Genomic DNA, 22,706 nt, shown 5'->3' with positions numbered 1-22,706 from the left:
AGGTAAGTGTAGAAGAGAAGATATATTAATCTGTCTACCAAACTAAAGGACTACAGAGCCACTGCGCTGCCCATTGACATAAGCCTGTGAAACCTGGACAGTCTAGTAGCACCATGCCAGGACACTGAATCACTTCCCATTTGAACTGTCTTGGGAAGATTCTTAAAATCGCCTGGCAAGATAAGGTACCAGATTCTGAGATCCTTTCTTCAGCTGAATTGCCAACATTCAAACTCTACTGCAGAGAGATGCAATTCTGATGGGCTGGTCATATTGTTTAAATGTCGAACAAATATTTGCCTAAAGACTATTTTATAGAGAACTCACACAAGGCAAGGGGCCAAATGGAGTTCAGAAGAAGTGATTCAAGGACACTCTGAAAAACTGTTGGGAGATACTTGCAAAGGACTATTCTGCATGGCATGTCCACATCAAAGAAGGCACTATGCTCTATGAGCAAAGCAAAATTGCAATAACTCAAAAAAAGTGAGTACATTTAGAGACAGCTCCTTCCCATATGTTCATCCAGGCTATCTGTCCCCAGACCTGTGGTAGAGCCTTCTGAATTCATATTGGTCTGCTCAGACTGTCAGGTGCTCAGTACACTGACCCCAATATAGTGATATCATTTTGGTCTTTTTCAAGTATGAAGGGCAACCAAACAACTACCATTACCAATACCATCACATTTTTCAAATCTTGTATTTCAATAGAGTTCAGATAGAAAAGACCCTGGGAGAAGTCTCTATCATATTATCCTTTGATATTTAATGCTCTCTGGACTATTATACAGGTAAATAAAAATAACTATTTTTTTCTAACTGAATGAAAGCATTGGGATGCATGCTCATCTCCTGTAGGTTCAATAAAAGTATCTTTATAACTCAAACCTCTGTACTAAAGTTTCTGGCTAGTGGTTGTGTAAATAGAATAGCCAGATCCCATTTAATAGTCAAGAATCTACTCAACACAGGCGTGCTAATGATGTCACTCCCACCTCCCTTAGTGGGGAGGGGAGACGAGTTACCCACACGTGACAATAAGTAACAAATCAAGAATAAGGGACTGCCCTTTGGGCAGTCCAAATCAATGTAGAAACTGCCATTTGTCCATTTGAATTAGAGGTGGACCACAGGAAGTGATGAAAGACACATTCTCTTTAAGTAAGTTAGTGAACTTCCTGTAGCGGGAGTTGTCGTCTGGAACTGGAAGAAGAAGCATCTCCTGAGACCACAGACAGATTACACTCTGTATTGTCACGTGGGTAAGTTAGGCTGGCTTCCTTGGCCTGGCTGGGCCAATTCTATACTCTGCCTATCCAGCTGTTGGGCCTTGCGGCTTACAGCTTCATTTATTTAGACTTCTAACCTCCCTCTTCTCTTTATCCCTACTCACCTTCTGATTGTAAATAAACTCCTCAACCCGATGCTGACTTGGGTCTGATTTAATTACGGAATCAACCTGAATTGTTGATTCCTGGCGGCCACATATTTTTAAGATATAACTATAATAACTAAATTTTAATTCTTACAGTGGTGAATTACTTATTTTGTTCCTTGTGTTACTTTGATCCTTTGTATAGTTTTAACTTTTAAAATTTTGTTTTCAATGGATGATTAAGGACATCTAGAATTATACTTTTGTTTTATGGATTTATTTTCTCATGTTACTTTTTGGTTGCCTTTAATTGAATAATAAAGGATTCATGTTTTCTACTGCTTTAATTCAACAAACATTTATTAAGCACCTAAAAAAGGAAAGGCAATAGAAAAATTGTCTCATTTTAGTCCTGACAGTTTACTAATACGCTACTTATATGTTTATATTTAAATCTGTATATTTATTGAACTGGTGGATAAAATAACTGCTTCCTATAGGTGAATAAAAATATTAGGACATAAGTTCATCTTCTATATGTCCTCAGAAAGCATCTTTAGTATAGCTTCAGTAGCAAACAAAAATGATGACAGTAAGATGTACCTCATTCAGTTATTCTGTGTTCTGCTACATCTTTATATTTCAAAAGCTTTTCATCCCACGTGGCTTGGAGACTATGAGTACTTGATATGGCAATATCTATTTATAATGTTCTTGTTCTGTGGACCAATGTAAAGTCTAGGTAATAGTGAGCAATAGTTCAATTTTAAATAATAATGTATAGTTTATTGGTTGCATTTTCTAGGACATTTTTGAAGTCTGTATTACAGTAAAAGAATCTGTCATATGTCCATGAAAGATAGTGAGCTTCTGATACAAAATTCTAGTCACCAAGGGGACAGCTGGGTAGCTCAGTGGATTGAGAGCCAGGCCTAGAGATGGGAGGTCCTAGGTTCAAATGTGACCTCAGATATTCCCAGCTGTGTGACCCTGGGCAAGTCACTTGATCCCCATTGCCTACCCTTACCACTCTTCTGCCTTGGAGCTAATATACAGTATTGACTCCAAGACGGAAGGTAAGGGTTAAAAAAAAATTCTAGTCACCAAATCATGTCTTTTATTCAAGATATATTTTATTTTACAACTAGTAGTACTGTGTTGCACACTTACCAGGTCCTTGCAAAATTTCCACTGATAAAACTCCCTAAGGATGATCTTCTATAATTTCTAGTGGCAATGACCAGGCCCTGAATTGCCATCATAAACCTATCTGTCTGGGTATCATTTAAGTTCTGAACATTCTAGAATCAACCAGGCTAGACCAGCTTGTTGTAGAGAGGAGAAGGGCTTCAGGTCATTATAGAAAACATGGCTTTGACCTAGAGCCAAGTGGTCATAGATGGAGCATTACTAGAAAGTTTCTGATGCCCTCAAGAAAGGTTAGTGTACTTAACACTGTTTAAAAAAAAAAAAGTAAAACTGCAAATATCATCTTCAGGACTAAGCTAAAGCTGTGCCCATATCAGGTCATTATGAGATACAACATATACATGTATGTATATGTATAGCTTGTATTATCTAATCTCTATTTTTATAAAAGGGATTCATGATTTTAAGTGGTTCAGTATGACAGAGATAAGAAAACAACAAAGGACAATGGAGCCAGGCTATCATCTCAAGGCTTTGATGTGAAAAGAATGAAGCCTTTGATCTCTTGAGTTCTAAGAGCTCCTTGAGGAAGTACAGGGAGATTTCTGTTGAAGAAAGCTATTCCATGGCCCCAATAATCATTCTCAGTACTTTGAAATAGGGATCTTATTTAAATTATTAATATAATAAGTTGACTATACAACCCATAAGACTCTATTTCTTACCGTTCAATGACATAAAAGTTATCACCGTCATCTCCTTGGTCAATAACATGTTCTTCAGACACCACAATCCTTTCAAACATGGCATCAAGGACCTCAGACAGCTGCTCCTATGCATAAAACAGAGCAAAGATAACATTTTGTTGATGATAAGAACTAAGAGAGAACTTGAAATAAATCAGGTCAGGAGCTATCTAGAGATGTAGCCAATGGTTATACTAATCCTGTATACTTGCTGCCATTTTATGGTGGATTCTAAACCAAAGACTTTTCTATTACCAAAAAGAAATTCAAGACTATTTATAATCCATACATTAGCAGTGCCTCTACAATCAGCTACTGAAATGCCCATACACCACAAATTACCACTGAGTCTGCAAATGACTTGTGAGATATTACTGCTGTCAGAACTCTATGTTACTCTATGGTACGTAGAGATAATAATACAATTTTACAAGATCTTTTTTTCATTTTAACTTTTTCTTCTATATAGGGCTGACAGAGAAAATCAAAATAAAAGAAGTCTTTAAGATGCCACATGCAACACAATAATTGTCTAATAACAATCAGACAATAAAAATGACCTTTAAACTTAAGACATATGCTTTCTTAAGGATTAAAATTTTTTTTGTCAGTATTGGAACCAAGTAGAGTAGTTATTCCATAAAGGTATTTCACAAATATGATGTCTAACTATAATCTTAACTTTAATTTTCAAATTTCCACCTTATCAGAGCACTTTTTTTTAAAAATCAGGCATTCAGAGGATCCAAAAAGTAACTAATCTTTTATCCAAATTTCAGAATTACCATTTTAAATATGAAAGCAAAATTACAGTCTCCAAACTAAGAGGATGATTGCTAATTGGTTTTGCAGAAACTTTTTTTCTATTCCATGATTTTGGAAGAAAACAATACATATTAAATATCACATAAAAGAAGAATCTATCTTTCCATGATATGTACTGTTTGGCCTTTGGCAAGAGTAAGAGCCTTTTGGCTGCTAATTTTTACTCTAATCTACATATTTCTATATACCAGTGAATTCTTTGTTACTTTATTTCTCTGCTAATTTCAAGACTGTGGATTTCACAAATCATATCTAATATCATTTTCCTATGTGAAAAAAGAAACATGGACTTATTTATGTTCAGGTTAGGGGCAAAGACTATTCAAATGTTCAAATATAGTCCCCTGGTGACTAAGAGGATTCTAAATAAGTCTTATGAACCCCAAATCTAATGGTCTGAATTGCAATGAGGATCTTCTTCCTCTTTGTATTCCCTACAGAATTCATCGATATAGAAAAAAGGTCATTCCAGAATTCTCATTCCAGAAAGGTAGCGAGAACTCCCCATGTTGACAAATGACAACAAGATGGATAATGGGGAACAAAGGACATGAGCACTGGGGACTCTGGCATTCCAGAAGAATACTCCAAACTCACACATGCTCCTTATTTCCTATGAAATAAAACCCCAAAACATACCTCCACCTGAATGTGACCATGCTCACTTTCCAGGGTTTTTAGGAAAGGTGAAGATTTCTCTGGAACAGGAGATGACAGACACCAGACCCAATAAATATATGCCAACCCTGATCTACAGAGTGTGGAAGCTGCTACTCTACAGCAGAGTTGCTACTTCACACCTGGGACACTGCTATTCCATCAGCTCCAGAGAGGCTTTTCTACTAGCCCCTAGGCTTAGCCATCAGCCCTAAGGCTACCTGATTAACCTCCACACTATTCTATCTCCTATTAGGGTTGTATACCACCGTAAACCACTTCTTCAAATGAAATTCTTCTTTTACTTCTGGAAGGAACAGTTTGAGTCTCCCCTTTTTGGGGTGAGATCATGCTCCAAACTTGGGTGTATTTCTCCCACAACAGTTCTTATTCATCAAAAAAGCTTCTAATTTAGTAAAGAAAAAAACATAAAAGGAATTCATTCAAGTACCATATCACTAAGACATTAGGAATTATAGATAAGATGAAACCTATGCAGGTCTTTTAATAGAATGGAGTAACATTGCCTGAGGTCCTTAGCTGACAAGCACAGAAACTATCTTTCATTTGTACCATCATACCTCAAAAGAAGAGCCTATCCTTTAGAAATGCCACTTTTCAGGGACTAAACACTTCACTGTCCCATGAATCATTATCTAATATAAAGTAGGGACAAGACTTGACACCCTATTCATTCTAAGATTTTGGCTAATATACCAGCTGTTTGTTTATTTGCACCAAATAGGTGATTTTTCAATTAGTATTCAATTTGACTTGTCTTGGGAGAGAAGAGAAGGATAGAAAAGGTAAAAGAGAAGCATTAAGCAATATCCGAATTAAATACTAAAAGAAAAATTCTATTATTCTTTGAAAAATATTTATTTCTCAATGGTTTCATAAAGTAACCAAAGGAAGATCATAAATGATACATCTTTGCTAGAAAGAGCCTTGAAGGTCACTTAGTTCAAATTCCTCATTTAATAGGCAAAGGAAATAAGGCTCAGGGAGGCTGAATACCTAGACTAGTGATGGTGAATCTTTTAGAGATGAAGTCCCAGGCCCTTCCCCCAGCCCCCAACCTGAATGCCATTCCTTCCCAACCACCCCCCAAGACCATGTGAGAGGAGCACTCCGGCCGCCCTTACCCTACACAGGGGAGGGAAGAAGCACTCCTATTGGGCTGCTGGGCAGAGGAGCAGGTGAATTGAGTGTGGAGAGGGGGAGGGGAAAGACCCAAGCACTCTACTCCCCTCCAGCTCTGTTGCCTGTGAGTTGCCCACCTTACCCCCTGTGCGCTCCCATTGGCTGCTGGGCAGAGGGTCGTGGGATGTGAAAAAATGTCCTCAGGTATGACAGAGAGGGGAAGGGGAGTGGCTCTGCCTGAGTACCTCAGTCTTTCTAGTAATGAACTCTTGGGGGGGGGGGGAGTGAACAGCACAGCAGCAACTGGGGGAGCAGCCATGTGCCCACAGAGAGCACTCTGAATGCCATCTTTGGCACCCATGCAATAGGTTCACAATCACTGACCTGAACCATGATCATATAGGTAGTAAGAACCATACACAAGATTTTAAGTCAGGGTTTCTAACTAAAAAGCCAATGCCTATTCTCCTGTATATACCAGGATGCCTTCAATCAGAAAAGTGTTCCTAAATAAAATGTGTTTAAAATCTCTAATTGCTGGTCTCCCTAAGGCAATTAAATCTATTTAAATAATAAATAGGAAAGAAACTGATTAAGTTCTATAGTGTGAATCCTTTTATTATTGATTTTACCTGATCAAGATTTTTGAAAAGAAGGATATCCTTGCAAGCTTCCTGCAGTCTGGATCTCTGTTCATCAGATTTGGGATGAATCACCTACAAAAAGAAATACAATAAAAAAGAATATTTTTTCTTAAGAGTCAATGTAAAAACATACCATCAAGCCAAGAAAATTATGACTTTTTTTGCTCTTAAAAATGAAAAAGAGGCACTAAATATATTCTATTTTTTGCTTAAGTCAAATTAATCAACAATAGTTATGACTTGGATCATAAGTTCGATCTACTTCTTTAATGATCTAGTTTCTTTAAAAAGAAAAAACAAAGGACATCCATTGATCTAATAACAAATAGCATTAAATCTATATTAGAAAAAATTAGAAAAGTACTTTAAAATTACTTTTATATTATCAAATAATCCATAAATATTTTAGTATAAAACTAATCATGAGTTTTGCAATGCATATTACAAAAATGGATATTTTATTATTTTCAGACAATAAAAATGTCAAAACATTTCATAAATCTTTCAAAGGCTATTAATTTCAATGTGTACATCATGGGTCATTTAGCTTTTCTTTATATTAGTTAAAAATATATTTTATTTGTTTATTTGGAGAAAAGTAAATCTATCAATAACCAACTTCACCAAACAATAGACTTAGATGGACAACCCTTGCATTTTTTTACCTTTGGTTCTGTATCATCTTCTTCATCTGGATTGAAGGATTCAGCACATACTTGATAGAGAAGAAAAAAAAAGAAAAAAAGTTTTATATGTATATTCTCCCCACCCAAGAAATAAGAATAAGGAAATACAATTTTATTTAATTCACTCTCTTCCAAAACTGTTGTTTTTCCCTTTAATACAAACAATAACAATAAACATTTCATAAGAGCCTACAACTAGTAAAAAGTATAGGCATTTTAATCAATCATTCTGCTAGCATGATCCCAAATTGTCTCCCAGAGTGGTTAGACCAATTTATAGATCCAGCAGCAGTGTATTAGTATGTCCATCTTGTTGTAGCCTATCCAAATTTACTATTCCTTCTCTAACAGATCTGTATTTGGCAGGCATCAGGTGAAAACTGGGAGTTGTTCTGATTGGTATTTCTCTGATCAGTGCTGATTTGCATCAGTATTTTCATATGGTTACTGACAATCTATAATGCTTCTTTTGAGAACTGCCTGTTCATATTCTATTACCTTTTTTTCACTGGGGAAAATAGTTCCTGGTCTTCTGAATTTGTGATCATTTTTTCTATACCTTGGAACTCAGACCTTCCCCAGAGATATCTGAATGAAAGATTTTCTTCCCTAATACTGTTGCAATCTAGAGCATTAGATCTGGGGTTCACAGAACTTACCCAGCGTCTTCTTGGTCACTAGGAGTCTATATTTGAACTGTATTTCTGTCCTTCCTTAGCACAAAGCATTTTGTTAAATGCTTGGGGAAAAAAAAAAAAAGCACAGCCCTCTAAGACCTCATATTCCACTAGTGGAGAGGAATAGAGAGGTAATACATACATAGTCAATATAAAGGAATATTTAGGCAAAGGAAAAGGACACAAAGAATACAAAATATTTTAGGAAAATCTGAAGCAGGAGAAAACTGTTGATCAATCAGTTATCAACAAACATTTATTAAGCACAGACTATATGCTATATACTACAAGTTATATATATAAGAAAAAATGAGGAAGACATTAAAATTAAGAAGTTTCAGGGAAGGCTTCCTATAGACGCTGGGATTTTAATTGGGCCTTGAAAGAGGCCAAAGAAAGCAATAAGTAAAGATGAGGAGTGGGAACATTCCAGACATGGGCATCAGCCAAAGAAAATATCCAGTCATGAGATGCAATTTCCTATTCAAGGAATAGCAGAGGTCAGTATAGAGGTAGTAGGAAATAAGGTGTAAGAAGGCAGAAGAAGTTGGAGGTGGCTAGGTTATGATGGGCTTTGAATGACAATCATAAGATTTTGTATTTCATCCTGAAGGTGATGGGGGCCACTGAAGTTTATTGCATAGGGGGATGACTTGACTTGTGCTTTAGGAAAATTATTTTGGTGGCTGAATGGAGGATGGTTTGGAGAAGGGAGGGACCTGAGGAAGGCAGACCCACCAGTAGCTATTGCAACAGGCTGGGTATGAGATGATGAGGGCCTGCAGCAGAGTCATGGCAGTGACAGGAAAGAAGGGAACATATTAGAGAATGTTGCAAAAGTGAAATTGACAGGCTCTGGGAACAGACTGGATATAGGGGGGCGAGAAGATGAAAATGAAAAGCTGAAGATGGTACCTGGGTGGTGAGTTGGAGGGATTGGGATTGTGTTGTCCTCTACTCCTCACCACTTACTCTCTGATCCAGTGACACTGGCATCCTTGTTGTTCCATGAACAATACATTCCATCTCTGTGAACTGGATGTTTTCTCTGGCTGTCCCTCATACCTGGAATGCTCTCTCTCCTAACATTCACCTGATGCCTTACCTGGCTTCCTTCAAACCCAACTAAAATTCCAGCTTCCATACAGGATCCCTTTTAAATCCCACTTAATTCTAATGCTTTCCCTCTTTTAATTATTCCCTTTTATCTTATATATTGCTTGTTTGTACATAATTATTTATTTGTTGTTTCTCCCTGTGTGAAATTAACATAAGATAACCCCTGACCTGGCATATGCCAGCTAAGAAAGAATATGAAGTAGGAGACCATATGGCCAAATGAAGCCCTGACTCCTTAAAGGGGCTGGCAGAAGCCCTTGGCCAACATGGGAGGTTATGTGCCTGGAGGTCACAAAAGGGAGCTCAGTCTCCTTTTTTGTCTCGGGTCCTTTCCTGAATACAAGCTCTCTCTTTGGCTGGCCTTTCTAATTTTAATTTATCTGGCCTGATCTTTTGGCTTGCTGGGCCTCTTGGCAAGATTGTAAATAGGCCAGGGCTGGTTAGGAATCCGGGAACTGATGAAAAGAACGGCAGCCAGGAGACTATGGTAGTTAAGGACAACCTGGTAATCTTTTCCTTTCTCTCTCTTTTATTAATAATCATAATTTAACATAGTTTCCAAGATTAATTTTAATTATAACATCCTACTGGATTATGATTGCTCTTCAAGGGCAAGGGTTGTATTTTGCCTTTCTGTATCCCAAGTGTCTAGCACATAGAAGGCCCTTAATAAGTGGTCAATGAGTGAACAACTGACTGTGATGCAGGACTGGAGCTCAGTAGAAAGACTACAGTTAGATATATAGATACTGAATTCATCTGCTAAGAGATATTGATTAATGATGAGGTTATTAAGTAAGAGAGTGTAAAAAGAGATAAGAAGGGACCCCAGGACAAAACCTTAGGAATATACCCAAAAAGCATGAGAGGAATGATGATTAAGGAGATTAAGGAGATCCACAGAAGAAGAGAACAGTGTTGTAAAAAGACTCAGAAGAGAGAATATCCAGGAGACGACAATCGACAGTGGGAAATTATACAGGAAGGTGAAGAATAAAAGGATTAAGACCTTCTTACTGGGATAGAGAGGTAGCTCAACAGTTACAAAGCCAGGCCTAGAGACAGGAAGTCCTAGATTCAAAACTGTCCTTGGAGTCTTCCTAACTGTATGACCCTAGGCAAGTCACTTAATCTCTCACTTGTCTGCCTTGGAACTGATATCTAGGAATGGTTCTAAGACTGAAGGTAAAGGTTTTGAAAAGAAAAAAAGACCATCTTATTGAGCAAATAAGAGATCATTTCTAACTATCACAACTCATTCTAATATAACTGTGCTAGAATATGTCACTATTGTTATGAGAAAAATTAAGAGTTTTAGACATTTAGTAAAATTAGCACCCATGCTATCAGATAAGACCTAAAGCTTCCAATGATGGAATAGTTGCAAGGAAAGAAGTGATTCCTGAGATATCACCCTTCATCCCTTCCCCCCCCCCCAAAAACCCCTGTGTATTTATTTACCCACTTCACTATGCCATAAGTAAAAACATGCTTAAAATATTATTCTCTTATTCTTTATCATTTTGAATTGATAAACAGTTCAAAATCCCATATATATTAGAGGTTAATGCTACTGATATCTACTATTTTTCAGCTCTTAACAGCAGGACTTGATAATGATTTTTTTTTTAAACCCTTAACTTCTGTGTATTGACTTATAGGTGGAAGATTAGCAAGGGTAGACAATGGGGGTCAAGTGACTTGCCCAGGGTCACACAGTTGGGAAGTGTCTGAGGCCAGATTTGAACCTAGGACCTCCTGTCTCTAGGCCTGGCTCTCAATCCACTGAGCTACCCAGCTGCCCCCATAATGATTTTCTTTTAATCTGTTTACATTCATTCTTTCCTATGTCCATTCACAGGTCATATGTTATAGCAATGAACCAGGCTCACTGCCAATGCTTCAGTATTGTCAAAGTAACAAATAAAGAACAAGTGATTTTTTATTTACTCTCTTGTGAATGGACTGGCACTCAAATTCAGATGCAGGAGTGCCTCCTATTTAGCATAAACATTAGATGGGAACTATTTCTTTCTTTTTCTCTTAAAGTAGACATTACATAAAGAGTATTTCTAGGGATTATAAAGGACCATGGAGATAGGGATAGAGACTGGGTTTATAACTTCCTAGATCTAGGAAAATACTATAGAAAAATGTTATGGAGGAGTATTGAATGCCCTTCTTTAGACATAAATGTGTACTTATCAATGATACATAGCAATGAAAACTACAGTAATGGGTATGAGATCAGGGAACTTCAGAAAACTAAACCTAATCTACTAAAGTAGGACAGCATCTTCTCTACAATTTGTAATCTCAGAAAGCTGCCTGAGGCACTGAGACATTAAAGGAACTGCCTGGTTCACACAGCTGTTATGTATCAGAAGCTGGACTTGAACTCAGATCTTCCTGTCTAAGGCTGGCTCCCTCTCCATAATTCCACATAGCCTCTTTATGTTCTCTGCAATGTTAATACCAATTAATGATTTCCACGTGAAGAAAAATGAGTATTTGACATGACAGTTTGCACATAATGCCTACTTGAAAATGGAACTGTCAAATCCCTTTTTAAAGCATGAATTTTTTAAAACAATATTTTATTTTTCTTGATTACATGTAAAAAAAGTTTAACATTAATTTTTAAATACAATAATGTGTATGAAACCAAAGGACTTCAGAGTTCCAAATTCTCTCCTTGCCTCCTTTCGCCCTGAGACAGTAATTTGAAATGTGCAGTCATGCAAAACATATTTCCATATTGGTCATGTTGGGAAAGAAAACAGATGAAAAAAAAATCTACAAACAGAATTAAAGTGAAAAATAGTATGTTTTACTCTGCAATCTGTTCATTCTTTAGAGGTGGAGGGTATTTTTTGTCATGAGTTCTTTGGACCTGTCTTGGATTTTTGTATCACTAAGAATAGCTAAGTCATTCAAAACTAATCATTGCACACTATTGCTGTTACTGTTTGCACAAAAATATTTATAGCTATGCTTTTTGAGGTGGCAAAAAAATTGAAAAATATGGGGATGTCCCTCGAATGAGGAATGGCTGAACAAATCGTGGTATATAATGGTGATGGAATACTATTGTGTTATAAGGAATAATGAATTGCTTGATATCTATAAGAACTGGAAAGACCTCCACGATGTGGAGTGAAATAAACAGAACCAAGAGAATATTATACACAATGACTGAAACATCATGGGACAATCAAATGTAATATACTTTGCTACTAAAAGCAATACAGTGATCCAGGACAAGTATGAGGGATTATAAGAAAGAATGCTATCCACCTTTAGAGAAAGAACTGTGGGAATAGAAATTCAGAAGAAAATATATGATTTATCATTTGTTTGTATAGGTATATGATTTGGGATTTTGTTTTTAAAAGATTACTCTATTATAAAAATCAATAATATGGAAATAGAATTTGAGTGATAATATATGTATAATCCAAAGAAATTGCTTGTCAACTCCAGGAGGGGGCAGGAAAGAGGAGAGGGAGACAACAAGAATCATGTAACCATGGAAAAAAATTTTAAATAAAATTTTAAAAATGTTAAAAAAAAAAAAAAAAGAATCAATACCATGTATTTGCTCCAAAGGCAGAAGAGTGGCAAGGGCTAGGCAATGGGGGTTAAAAGTGACTTGCTCAGGGTCACACAGATGGAAGTATCTCAGGCCAGATATGAACCCAGGATCTCCAATCTTTGGGTTTGGTTCTCAAACCAATGAGCTACCTAGCTGTGTCTTCCTGCCCCCCAGCTGTTTTAATTTGCATTTTTCTAATCAATAGTGATTTAGAGCATTTTTTCATATGACTACAGATAGCTTTGATTTCTTCTGAAATCTGCCTGTTCATAGGCTTTGACTATCAAATGGGAAATGACATATTCTTTTAAATTTGACTCAGTTGTCTATATATTTGAGAAATGTGAGGCCTTAATCAGAAATACTTGCTATAACATTCCCCCACCAACAGGCCTAGAGACAGGAGGTTCTAGGTTCAAATCCGGCCTCAGACACTTCCCAGCTGTGTGACCCTGGGCAAGTCACTTGACCCCCATTGCCTACCCTTACCAATCTTCCACCTATAAGTCAATACACAGAAGTTAAGGGTTTAAAAAATTAAAAATAAAAAACAAAACATTCCCCCACCAAGTTTTATGTTTTCCTTCTAATCTTGGCCATATTGGTTTTGTTTGTGAAAAAAAATTTAAATTTAATATAATGAAAATTATCCATTTTACATCTAGCAATGTTCAGTGTTTCTTGTTTAGTCATAAATTCTTCCCTTACCTATAGGTCTGACTGTTCTAAGCTCCCCAAATCTGCTTATGGCATCGTTCTTTATGTCTAAATCATATACCCATGTCGACCTTATCTTGGAATACAGCATGAGATATTGATCTATACCGAGTTTCTGCCATACTGTTTTCTAGTTTTCCCAACAGTTTTTGACAAATACTGTTCTTGTCCCAAAAGCTTAGATTTTTGGATTTATCAGACATTAGATTACTGTAGTCATTTACTACTGTGTATTGTGTACCTGATCTTTTCTAAAGAACCACCACTCTATCTCTTAGCTAGTACAAAATTGTTTTGATGACTAACATAAAGCAGGAAGTCTTAACCTGCAAATATAGCACATACAGTGCCTGACACATAGTAGGTGCATAATAGATGTTTATTGACTGTTTTCTCCCTCAGACTTTCCTAAAGGATTTAGGGGAAGGGGTTTGTGTCCTCTTCCTTTGCTCAATCATTCCTTTACATTCATGTCAATGTACATGTTACCTTTCTACATGTCTAAATCTACATTGTCAAACTCATTGGCCTATGGTTTGCTGATAATGTTCTTTCCTTTTTGGAAAATCAGAATATCCACCCTTCTCTAATCCTTTCAATGTCTTTCTTGTTCACCTTACTAATTCACAAATGACTGAAACTGGCTCAACAATTACCCACTAGTTTTTTCACTACCTGAGACTAGGTAATTAGAATTCATCAAGAACTATTCAGTGTTTTCTTACTTTCTCATTAATTATCTTAGATCCCTATTACCCATTTCTATTTTTAATCCATAGGTCATTCTCAACAAGGAAAATAGAAGTAAAGAATTTAGTAGGCTCCTTCTCTCTCTGTTGTCAAGTGAAAAGGTTGCCCTATTCCGTTCCTTTGTCTTTTGTTGTTGTTGTTCCTGTACAATCATTTTGTAGTGTCTTACTCTTTATGACCTCGTTTGGGACTTTCTCAGTAAAGATACTGACATGGTTTGCCATTTTCTTCTCTGGTTAATTTTACAGAAAAGGAAACTGAGATAAACAGGGTGACGTGACTTGCTCAGGGTGAGAGAGCTAGTAAGTATCTGAGGCCAGATTTGAACTTAGGAAGAGGAAATCTTCCTGGCATTCTTATCTACTATGCCACTCTAGCTATCCCAAAATAGGAAAAAATAACAACCTTTGCTGTTATCCTAGAAATCATTCTGGATTCCTCACTATATTTCTCAATCCCTATATCCAAGCTATTGTTAAATCATATATATTTCACCTTTACAGTAATATCTCCCAAATATGGCTCCCTCTCCCCTCTGATTCTGCCACCACTCTAGTGCAGGCCCTTATCACAGCTTTGATACCTAAACTATCACAACAACCTGCTGGTGGGTCGTCCTGCCTTAAGTCTCTACCCATTTCAGTCCATCTTTCATTCAGTCACTAAAGTGACTTTTTTTTTCTTTTGAAAATGGAGGACTTTGTTAGACTTGATATAAAAAATATTTTCGCCAACATTATTACTGTGTATTACTTTCCATCCTTTCCCCCACCCATGTTTATCCTTTTTTCTCTCCTTTCATTCTGTCCATCCTCAAGAGTTTAGCTTCTGACCACCACTTTTTCCAATTTGGCCTCTTTTCTATCAGGTCCTGCCCCTTCTCTTATCTCTTTCTTCTCCTTCTACTTTCCTATAGAGTAAGATATGTTTCTATGCTTAATTGATTGTGTATTTCTCTTTGAGCTAATTCTGATGAGAGTAATTTTCAAGCACTCCTCTTCCCCAATCCCATTTTCCATCTTCCCCTCCACTGTAAGATGCAAGATCCAATGTAAGATAGTTTACCCCATTCTTTTTCACTTCCCCCCTTTTCCCAATGCAATTCTCTTCATTACTCCTTAATTTTATTTTATTTTTAAATATTATCCCATCATACTCAACTCATACCCTTTCCCTCTGTCTATATATAATACTTCTAATAAAGTTCTTAGGAGTTACAAAATTGAAGGCTTATGAAATAAATAGCAAATATAGGCTATTTTCAGATTGTGAAAATTAAAAAGTAAAATGCAAAAATACATTCATTGATAGTGTTTGTAATATTGCCATGAGAAAGTCAGCAAATATTACAACAAAACATTAAAGGAAATAATGCAAAATGCAAGTGTAACAAAAATATTAAGGGAAATAATATAAAGTACAGTTAAAAGAAAGCTCAGGGTACTTCAATGAGTATGTTGGAGGAGGAAAGCACATACCTGATACTCTTCTGTTGTATCTGTTAATAACAGGTGCTGCAAAAGAAAGAGGCAATAATCAGTACTATTTAAATTCTAATGTAAAATAAAATTAACATTTTAAAATAAGACATTTCTTCTCTCATTTTTGTTGTGAGGAAGATTATTACTTAATTATTAGCTTAGTATTATTAGTATTAGACCTAGCAGGAAGGCCTGGAGAATTCCAAGATGGAATGGGGAAGCAGAAGTGGCTCTTGCTCTCTGAGAGAAACTCCATGATTTGGGGCAAGTTGCAACTGACTTTAGGAGACATCAGATTGCCAGAGATCCTGTGGAAAGACCATCACCTACTTGTGGGAGATTTTGGTAGAGAATGCTAATCCCAAACTGAGTTGCAGGTCAACTTGGGCTGGGTCAGTTCCCAGAATCTACCCACCTAGAAGAGTATAGCAGGTGGTCCTGGAGGAGCAGAAACACCACTGGAGTGAAGTTGGACACTATTGTGAGGATAGCCACTTCAATCCTGCTTTCCCCTGGGCCCTGTCTTGATTAGATCTCAATTAGTGTAGATAAGTCCCTTCCCTGACCCTGGGGTTTGCCCCTAGTCTGAAGAGTGTAATAAACCCCATTCCCATCCTTATTCTTAGTTGTCCCTGATTAAAAGTGTTATAAAACTCTTGCTTTTACTTGCTGGTTTCCATAGGCCTACACTAGATACTGCAGGGTGGCAGTTGGGCCCAACTGCCACTTCAGTAGCAGTCACCTCCTTGGCAGTAAAACCTGGTCTCCCAACCTTGTTTGGTCCTGTCCATCTGTTATTCCTGTCTCCTTCACCCATTGTGAACCCACAGAATTTAGTTAACTTCTCTGGTAATTCACCATTACATTTTCCATAGATAACAAATTTAAGTATTTAAATGGAACTTCTCAATTATTTTAATCTTATTTTTATTAACATCCTTTGTCTTCACATCATCTCTATTTCCTCTCTTCCCTCCTTTATTCATCCATGCATACTTTGAAACAAGGATTTAAAAAAATGTATTAAATGAAGGAAGATCAAACAACATTAATCACATCTGACAGTATGACAAACACCTAAAATCTCTCCCCACTTCTATAAACTAGGAGGGGAAGGATTTTCTCAGTTTCTCTCTGGGGCCCAGGCTTAACATTTGTTCTCATTCATATTACTGTTTCTACTTTAACCTCTTTATCAGTTTTGTTTTGTTTTTTTACCAAATCTTCACTATTAAGTGCAAACTCTTATTTGCAACATTAATAGAAGTTTGAAATTTCTTCAATATTTTTCAGATTAAATTCCAAATCCGACAGGAAGTATTAGTATTAATCTTAGTATTAATCATAATTAATTAGTATTAATCATAAAACCTGTGGAAGAACATTTTGTTTTCTACATCTTAAGCACATACCTTCCAGAAATAATTTGGTTTAAACTAATTTTAAAATATTTCTGCTTAGAGAAAAGTCCAAATTGGCAGAATCCCCTCATATCCTTTTAAAATCACTGTAATATAAGTTATTTTGAAGTTACAACTTATAGTATTCCTAAGCACAGAAAATTTTATCATGAAAATCTTAATAGTTTATTTCATCAAAAAGAAAAGGTCACTTAAAATGTTGTAGCATCTTTGGCAAATCATTTTCTTAAAGCCAGTCAATCGCTCTTCTGACTACTCCCCTTAAGGATTCATCTTTCTAGCCAGACAAATGTGAACTCAAGATTCTTCCACTGACTTGAAATAATCAATCTTCCTTGCTGATCATTACCTTAATTCAGTCAAGGGAAAGGCAAAGACGATATTTCGATTCAAGGCAAAGATAATACTGTGATTCAGTGGATCAATAGAAGGCCCCATGTACAGCCACTATCCTAATTCTATCTTCAGAGAGAACAGAGTCTCTCCCTCAGCTTCATACTTCAAAGAAAGGAGTTAGACTTTTGATAAGGGGGAAAAGACTGTAAGTAGATGGAATGGATAGTTACAGAAAGACAAGTAAGGGTTTCTTAAGCAGGTAGAGTCAAAAACTTTAGACTAAAATACTGTCCTTATATTATTTTGTGGTAAAGAAAAAAATAGGGAACAGGAAACAGGGCATAGTTTGGGATACTTCCACAAATCTCCTTTAAAAAGGGAAAGAGAGGGGCAGCTAGGTGGCTCAGTGGATTGAAAGCCAGACCTAGAGATGGGAGATGCTAAGTTCAAACCTGGTCAAGGGTTCAAATCTGACCTTGGAGACTTCTTAGCTGTGTGACCCTGGGCAAGTCACTTAACCCCCATTGCCTAGCCCAGTGATGGCAAACCTATGGCAGGAGTGCTAAAGATGGCCCATAGCATGCTCTCTCTAGGCACACGAGCCACCCTGACCCCAGTTCCTTACTAGAAAGGCAGAGCTGCTCTACCCTTCCCCTTTCCACCATGCCTGCAGACATTTTTTCACATCACCTGTCCCTCTGCCCAGCAGTCCAATGTGAGTGCACAGGGGGTAAGGTGGGCTCACATGTGGTAGAGCTCTAGGACCACTCCTTTCCCCCTCTTTGACTGCGCTATGGGCACTTTTTCACTTTATCTGCCCCTCCACTCAGTAGCTCAATGGGAGAGCTTCCTCCCTCTCCTGTCTGGGGTGGGAGTCTGGGGGGTGGAGGCGGGGCCTGGCACCCCACCTCTAAAAGGTCACTGCCCTATGGTCTCATGTCCACACAGTAGATGCTCAATAAATACCTGTTGCATGAAATACATGGAAAAAATCTTTTTTTCTGATTTTCTAAATGTTTGAAATAATTATAAAGTTTGATGCATGATTGGCTGAGCTTTCAAGTGAAATGTTCAATCAATGCAACAAGTCTGAGGTAAATGTTCATCATCTTTTTGTCAAGAATAGATGCTCTCTAAGATCAATGAATTAATTGGGCATGCAACTTAAAAAATTAGAAAAAGAACAAATTAAAAATCCCCAGATAAAAACCAAATTGGAAATCCTAAAAATTAAAGGAGAAATTAATAAAACTGAAAGAACTATAAATTAATAAACAGGAGTAGGAGCTGGTACTTTGAAAAAACAAATAAAATAAACTACTGCTTAATCTAATAAAAAAAAGAAGAGAATCAAATTAACAGTATCAAAGATGAAAAGGGTAATCTCACCTCTAATGACAAGGAAATTGAGGTAATTATTAAGAACTATTTTCACCAATTATATGGCAATAAATATGACAACCTAGGGTGAAATGGGTGAATATTTACAAAAATATAAATTGCTTAGATTAACAAAAGAGAAAATAAAATATTTGAATAATCACATCTCAGAAAAAGAAATCAAACAAGCTATCAAAGGACTCCCTAAAAAAAAATCCTCAGGGCCAGATGAATTCACAAGTGAATTCTATCAAACATTTAAAGAACAACTAATCTCAATACTATACAAATTATTTGACAAAATAAGCAAAGAAGAGTCTTAACAAATTCTTTTTATGACACAAATATGGTATTGATTCCAAAGCCAGGTAGACCAAAAATAAAGAAAGAAAATTACAGACCAATCTCCTTAATGAACATAGATGTAAAAATCTTAAATAAAATACTAGTAAAAAGACTACAGCAAGTTATCACAAAGATTATTCACTGTGACCAGGGGGGATTTGTTTAATATTAGGAAAACCATCCACATAATAATTGACCATATCAATAATCAAAACAACAGAAATCACATGATTATCTCAATAGATGCAGAAAAAGCCTTTGACAAAATACAACATCCATTCCTACTGAAAACACTAGAAAGTATAGGAATAGACGGGCCATTCCTCAAAATAATAAACAGTATACATTTAAAACCATCAGCAAGTATCATCTGCAATGGGGACAAGTTAGAAGCCTTCCCAAGAAGATCAGGAGTGAAGCAAGGATGCCCATTATTACCTCTATTATTTAATATTGTACTAGAAACTAACTGTAGCAATTAGAGAAGAAAAAGAAATTGAAGAGATTAAAGTAGGCAATGAGGAAACTAAACTATTACTCTTTGCAGATAATATGATGGTCTACTTAAAGAATCCTAGAAAATCAGCTAAAAAGCTAGTGGAAATAATCAACAACTTTAGCAAAGTTGCAGGGTACAAGATAAACCCACATAAATCATTGGCATTTCTCTATATTTCCAACTTCAGCAGCAGGAGTTAGAAAGAAAAACTCCCATTTAAAAATCACTCTAGACCAGTGATGGGCAAACTTTTTAAAGAGGGGGCCCAAGGAAAGGAAATGCTCATCAGATAATCTGTTTCTAAGGCAACTCTTTCGAAGTTTCATTGTATTGTATCCTACTCATTGTATTCATCAGATTAGGAATAATGTCACACAGCAGGATAGAACATTTCAGGGAGCTGCGTCTGGCCCATGGGTCGTAGTTTGCCCATCACTGCTCTAGACAATATAAAATATTTAGGAATCTATCTACCAAGACAAACAACAGGAATTATATGAACACTACAAAACACTTTTTACACACTTAAAACTAGATCTATATAATTGGAAAAACATCAATTGCTCATGGGTAGGATGAGCTAACATAATAAAAATTACAATCCTACCCATATTAATCTACTTATTCACTGTCATACCTATGAAACTACCAAAAAACTTTTTTATAGAATTAGAAAAAATTATAATAAAGTTCATCTGGAAGAACAAAAGATCAAGAATATCAAAGGGAATAATGAAAAAAATGTGGAGGGGGGTCTAGCAGTACCAGATCTTAAACTGTACTATGTAACTGTGGTCATCAAAACAATATGGTACTGGCTAAGAGACAGGGTGGATCAATGGAATAGACTAGGGATAAATGTCTTCAGCAAGCTAGTGTATGATAAACCCAAAGATCTCAGCTTTTGAGACAAGAACTCACTATCTGACAAAAAACTGCTGGGAAAATTGGAAAACAGTATGGGAAAAATTAGGTTTAGATCAACATCTTATACTCTATATCAAGATAAATTCAAAATGGGTAAATGACAAATATAAAGAGCGAAATCACAAATAAATTAGGTGAACATAGAATAATATACCTGTCAGATCTGTGGGAAAGGAAGGAATTGAAGACCAAGCAAGAGATAGAGAACATTACAAAATATTAAAAAGTTTTTTATAAACAAAACCAATGCAAACAAAATTGGAAGGAAAGCTACAAACTAGGAAAACATTTTTATAACAAAACTTTCCAAAAACGGTTTAATTTCCCAAATATATAAGGAACTAAGCCAAATTTAGAAAAAAAAAATCAAGCCATTCCCCAATGGACAAATAGTCAAGAGAAATGAATAGGCAGTTTTCACATGAAGAAATAAAAACTATCAATAAGCACATGAAAAGAAAAAGTGTTCTAAATCCATCCCAATTAGAGAAATGCAAATTAAAATAACTCTGAGGTACCACCTCACACCTACCAGACTGGCCAATATGACAGCAAAGGAAAAGTGATAAATGTTGGAGGGGATGTGGCAAAATTGGGACACTAATACATTGCTGGTGGAATTGTGAACTGATCCAACCATTCTGGAGGGCAATTTGGAACTATGCACGAATGGCTTTAAAAGACTGTCTGCCCTTTGATCCAACCATACCACTGCTGAGTTTGTACCCCAAAGAAATAAGGAAAAAGACTAATACAAAAATATTTATAGCCGTGCTCTTTGTGGTAGCAAAAAACTGGAAAATGAGAGGATGCCCTTCAATTGGGGAATGGCTTAACAAATTGTGGTAACTGATGGTGATGGAATACTATTGTGCTGTAAGGAATGATGAACTGGAGGAATTCCATGTGAACTGGAAAGACCTCCAGGAATTTATGCAGAGTGAAAGGAGCAGAACCAGTTGTACACAGAGACTGATACACTGTGGCACAATCAAATGTAATAGACTTCTCTACTAGCAGCAATGCAATGACCCAGGACAATCCAGAGGAATTTATGAGAAAGAATGCTATCTACATCCAGAGGAAGAACTTTGGGAGAAACACAGAAGAAAAACATATGATCGATCACATAGTTTTATGGGAATATGATTAAGGTTTTTATGTTAAAAGATTACTCTGTTGCAAATATGAATAACATGGAAATAGGTTTTGAACAATAATATATGTATAACCCAGCAGAATTGCTTGTCAGCTCTGGGAGGGAGGAGGGAAGAGGGGTGGGAAAAATCATGAATCATGGAACCATGGAAAAATATTCTTAAAAAAAAATAGATACTCTCAGAAAATGAAAACTTAAAATTCTAAGGAATTAGAAACCTTAGAAACATGCTCTTCAAATAGAATAGGATATGATTAGAAGTAAAAACACTTTTTTTTACTATTGCTAACTGTGCTAAGTTCTGAAACTACCATTCTCACATCACAGCACAACTAATTTCCCTTAATCAAGAAACTATATAATTAGCAGAAATAGAAGAATTAAAAGATCTACTTGCCAAAATTATCTAGACTTAATGATAGGTTGTTAGTAAAATATAATATTAGATTACAAAAAGAATGGGGAAAAAACATCACAGTGTAACTGATGTTAATTTATTTCCAGCTCCTCATACTCAACAATATCTCCCACTCCACACCTTTGAACATAATTGTCCTCCATACCTAAAATCCATTCCTACTTCAACTCTGCCTCTAAGAATCCCTACCTCCCTTCTAAGATCAGCTTATATAACCTCCTATATAAGACCTTTCTTGATCCCAAATGATAGTGATCTCTCTGCAAAAATTCCTTGGTATATAGTTCATATTTACTTTTATGTGTGCATGTGGTTTCCTATAAAAAAATGTAACCTCAGTCTGTGAGGGAAAGGACTATAGTTTTTATCTTTGGAATGTCACAAACCTTAATAGTGGAAGTTACTATAAGAAAACAGAAGTGGAAGATTCTAGGTGTACTATATTGTTATTGTTTCCTTCTACTTGCCTCCAAATGTAATTCCTATCACTGAACTTGCTACTCTTATAAATTCGTGCCCCCATCTAACCTGATAGTCTTAAATTCAGATTGTCTTTCTGTTTTAAGTATATAGCTTCTAAACTAAGAACATATTCCTCTGAACAAAGGACTACAAGTAATATATTACAGGTAGTGATGGGGATGAAGGGGTAAAG

General features: G+C 36.2%; 1 protein-coding gene across 1 annotated transcript in view; it reads right to left on the bottom strand.

The window, feature by feature from the left end:
- PRKAR2A (protein kinase cAMP-dependent type II regulatory subunit alpha) overlaps window positions 1-22,706 on the bottom strand; it is a 127,055-nt gene that overhangs the window by 51,522 nt on the left and 52,827 nt on the right. Inside the window, exons 2-5 of the mRNA XM_044680335.1 lie at window positions 15,564-15,599; window positions 7,207-7,256; window positions 6,530-6,613; window positions 3,252-3,358 (exon numbers count right to left, since the gene is read on the bottom strand). Coding sequence (XP_044536270.1) covers window positions 3,252-3,358; window positions 6,530-6,613; window positions 7,207-7,256; window positions 15,564-15,599 — 277 coding nt within the window. The remainder of the gene's footprint in view (window positions 1-3,251; window positions 3,359-6,529; window positions 6,614-7,206; window positions 7,257-15,563; window positions 15,600-22,706) is intronic.

Source organism: Gracilinanus agilis, chromosome 1 (assembly GCF_016433145.1).
Source record: "Gracilinanus agilis isolate LMUSP501 chromosome 1, AgileGrace, whole genome shotgun sequence".
NCBI classification, from domain to species: Eukaryota; Metazoa; Chordata; class Mammalia; order Didelphimorphia; family Didelphidae; genus Gracilinanus; species Gracilinanus agilis.
The sequence above is the reverse complement of the archived record's forward strand: the minus strand, read 5'-3'. Positions and strand labels throughout refer to the sequence as shown.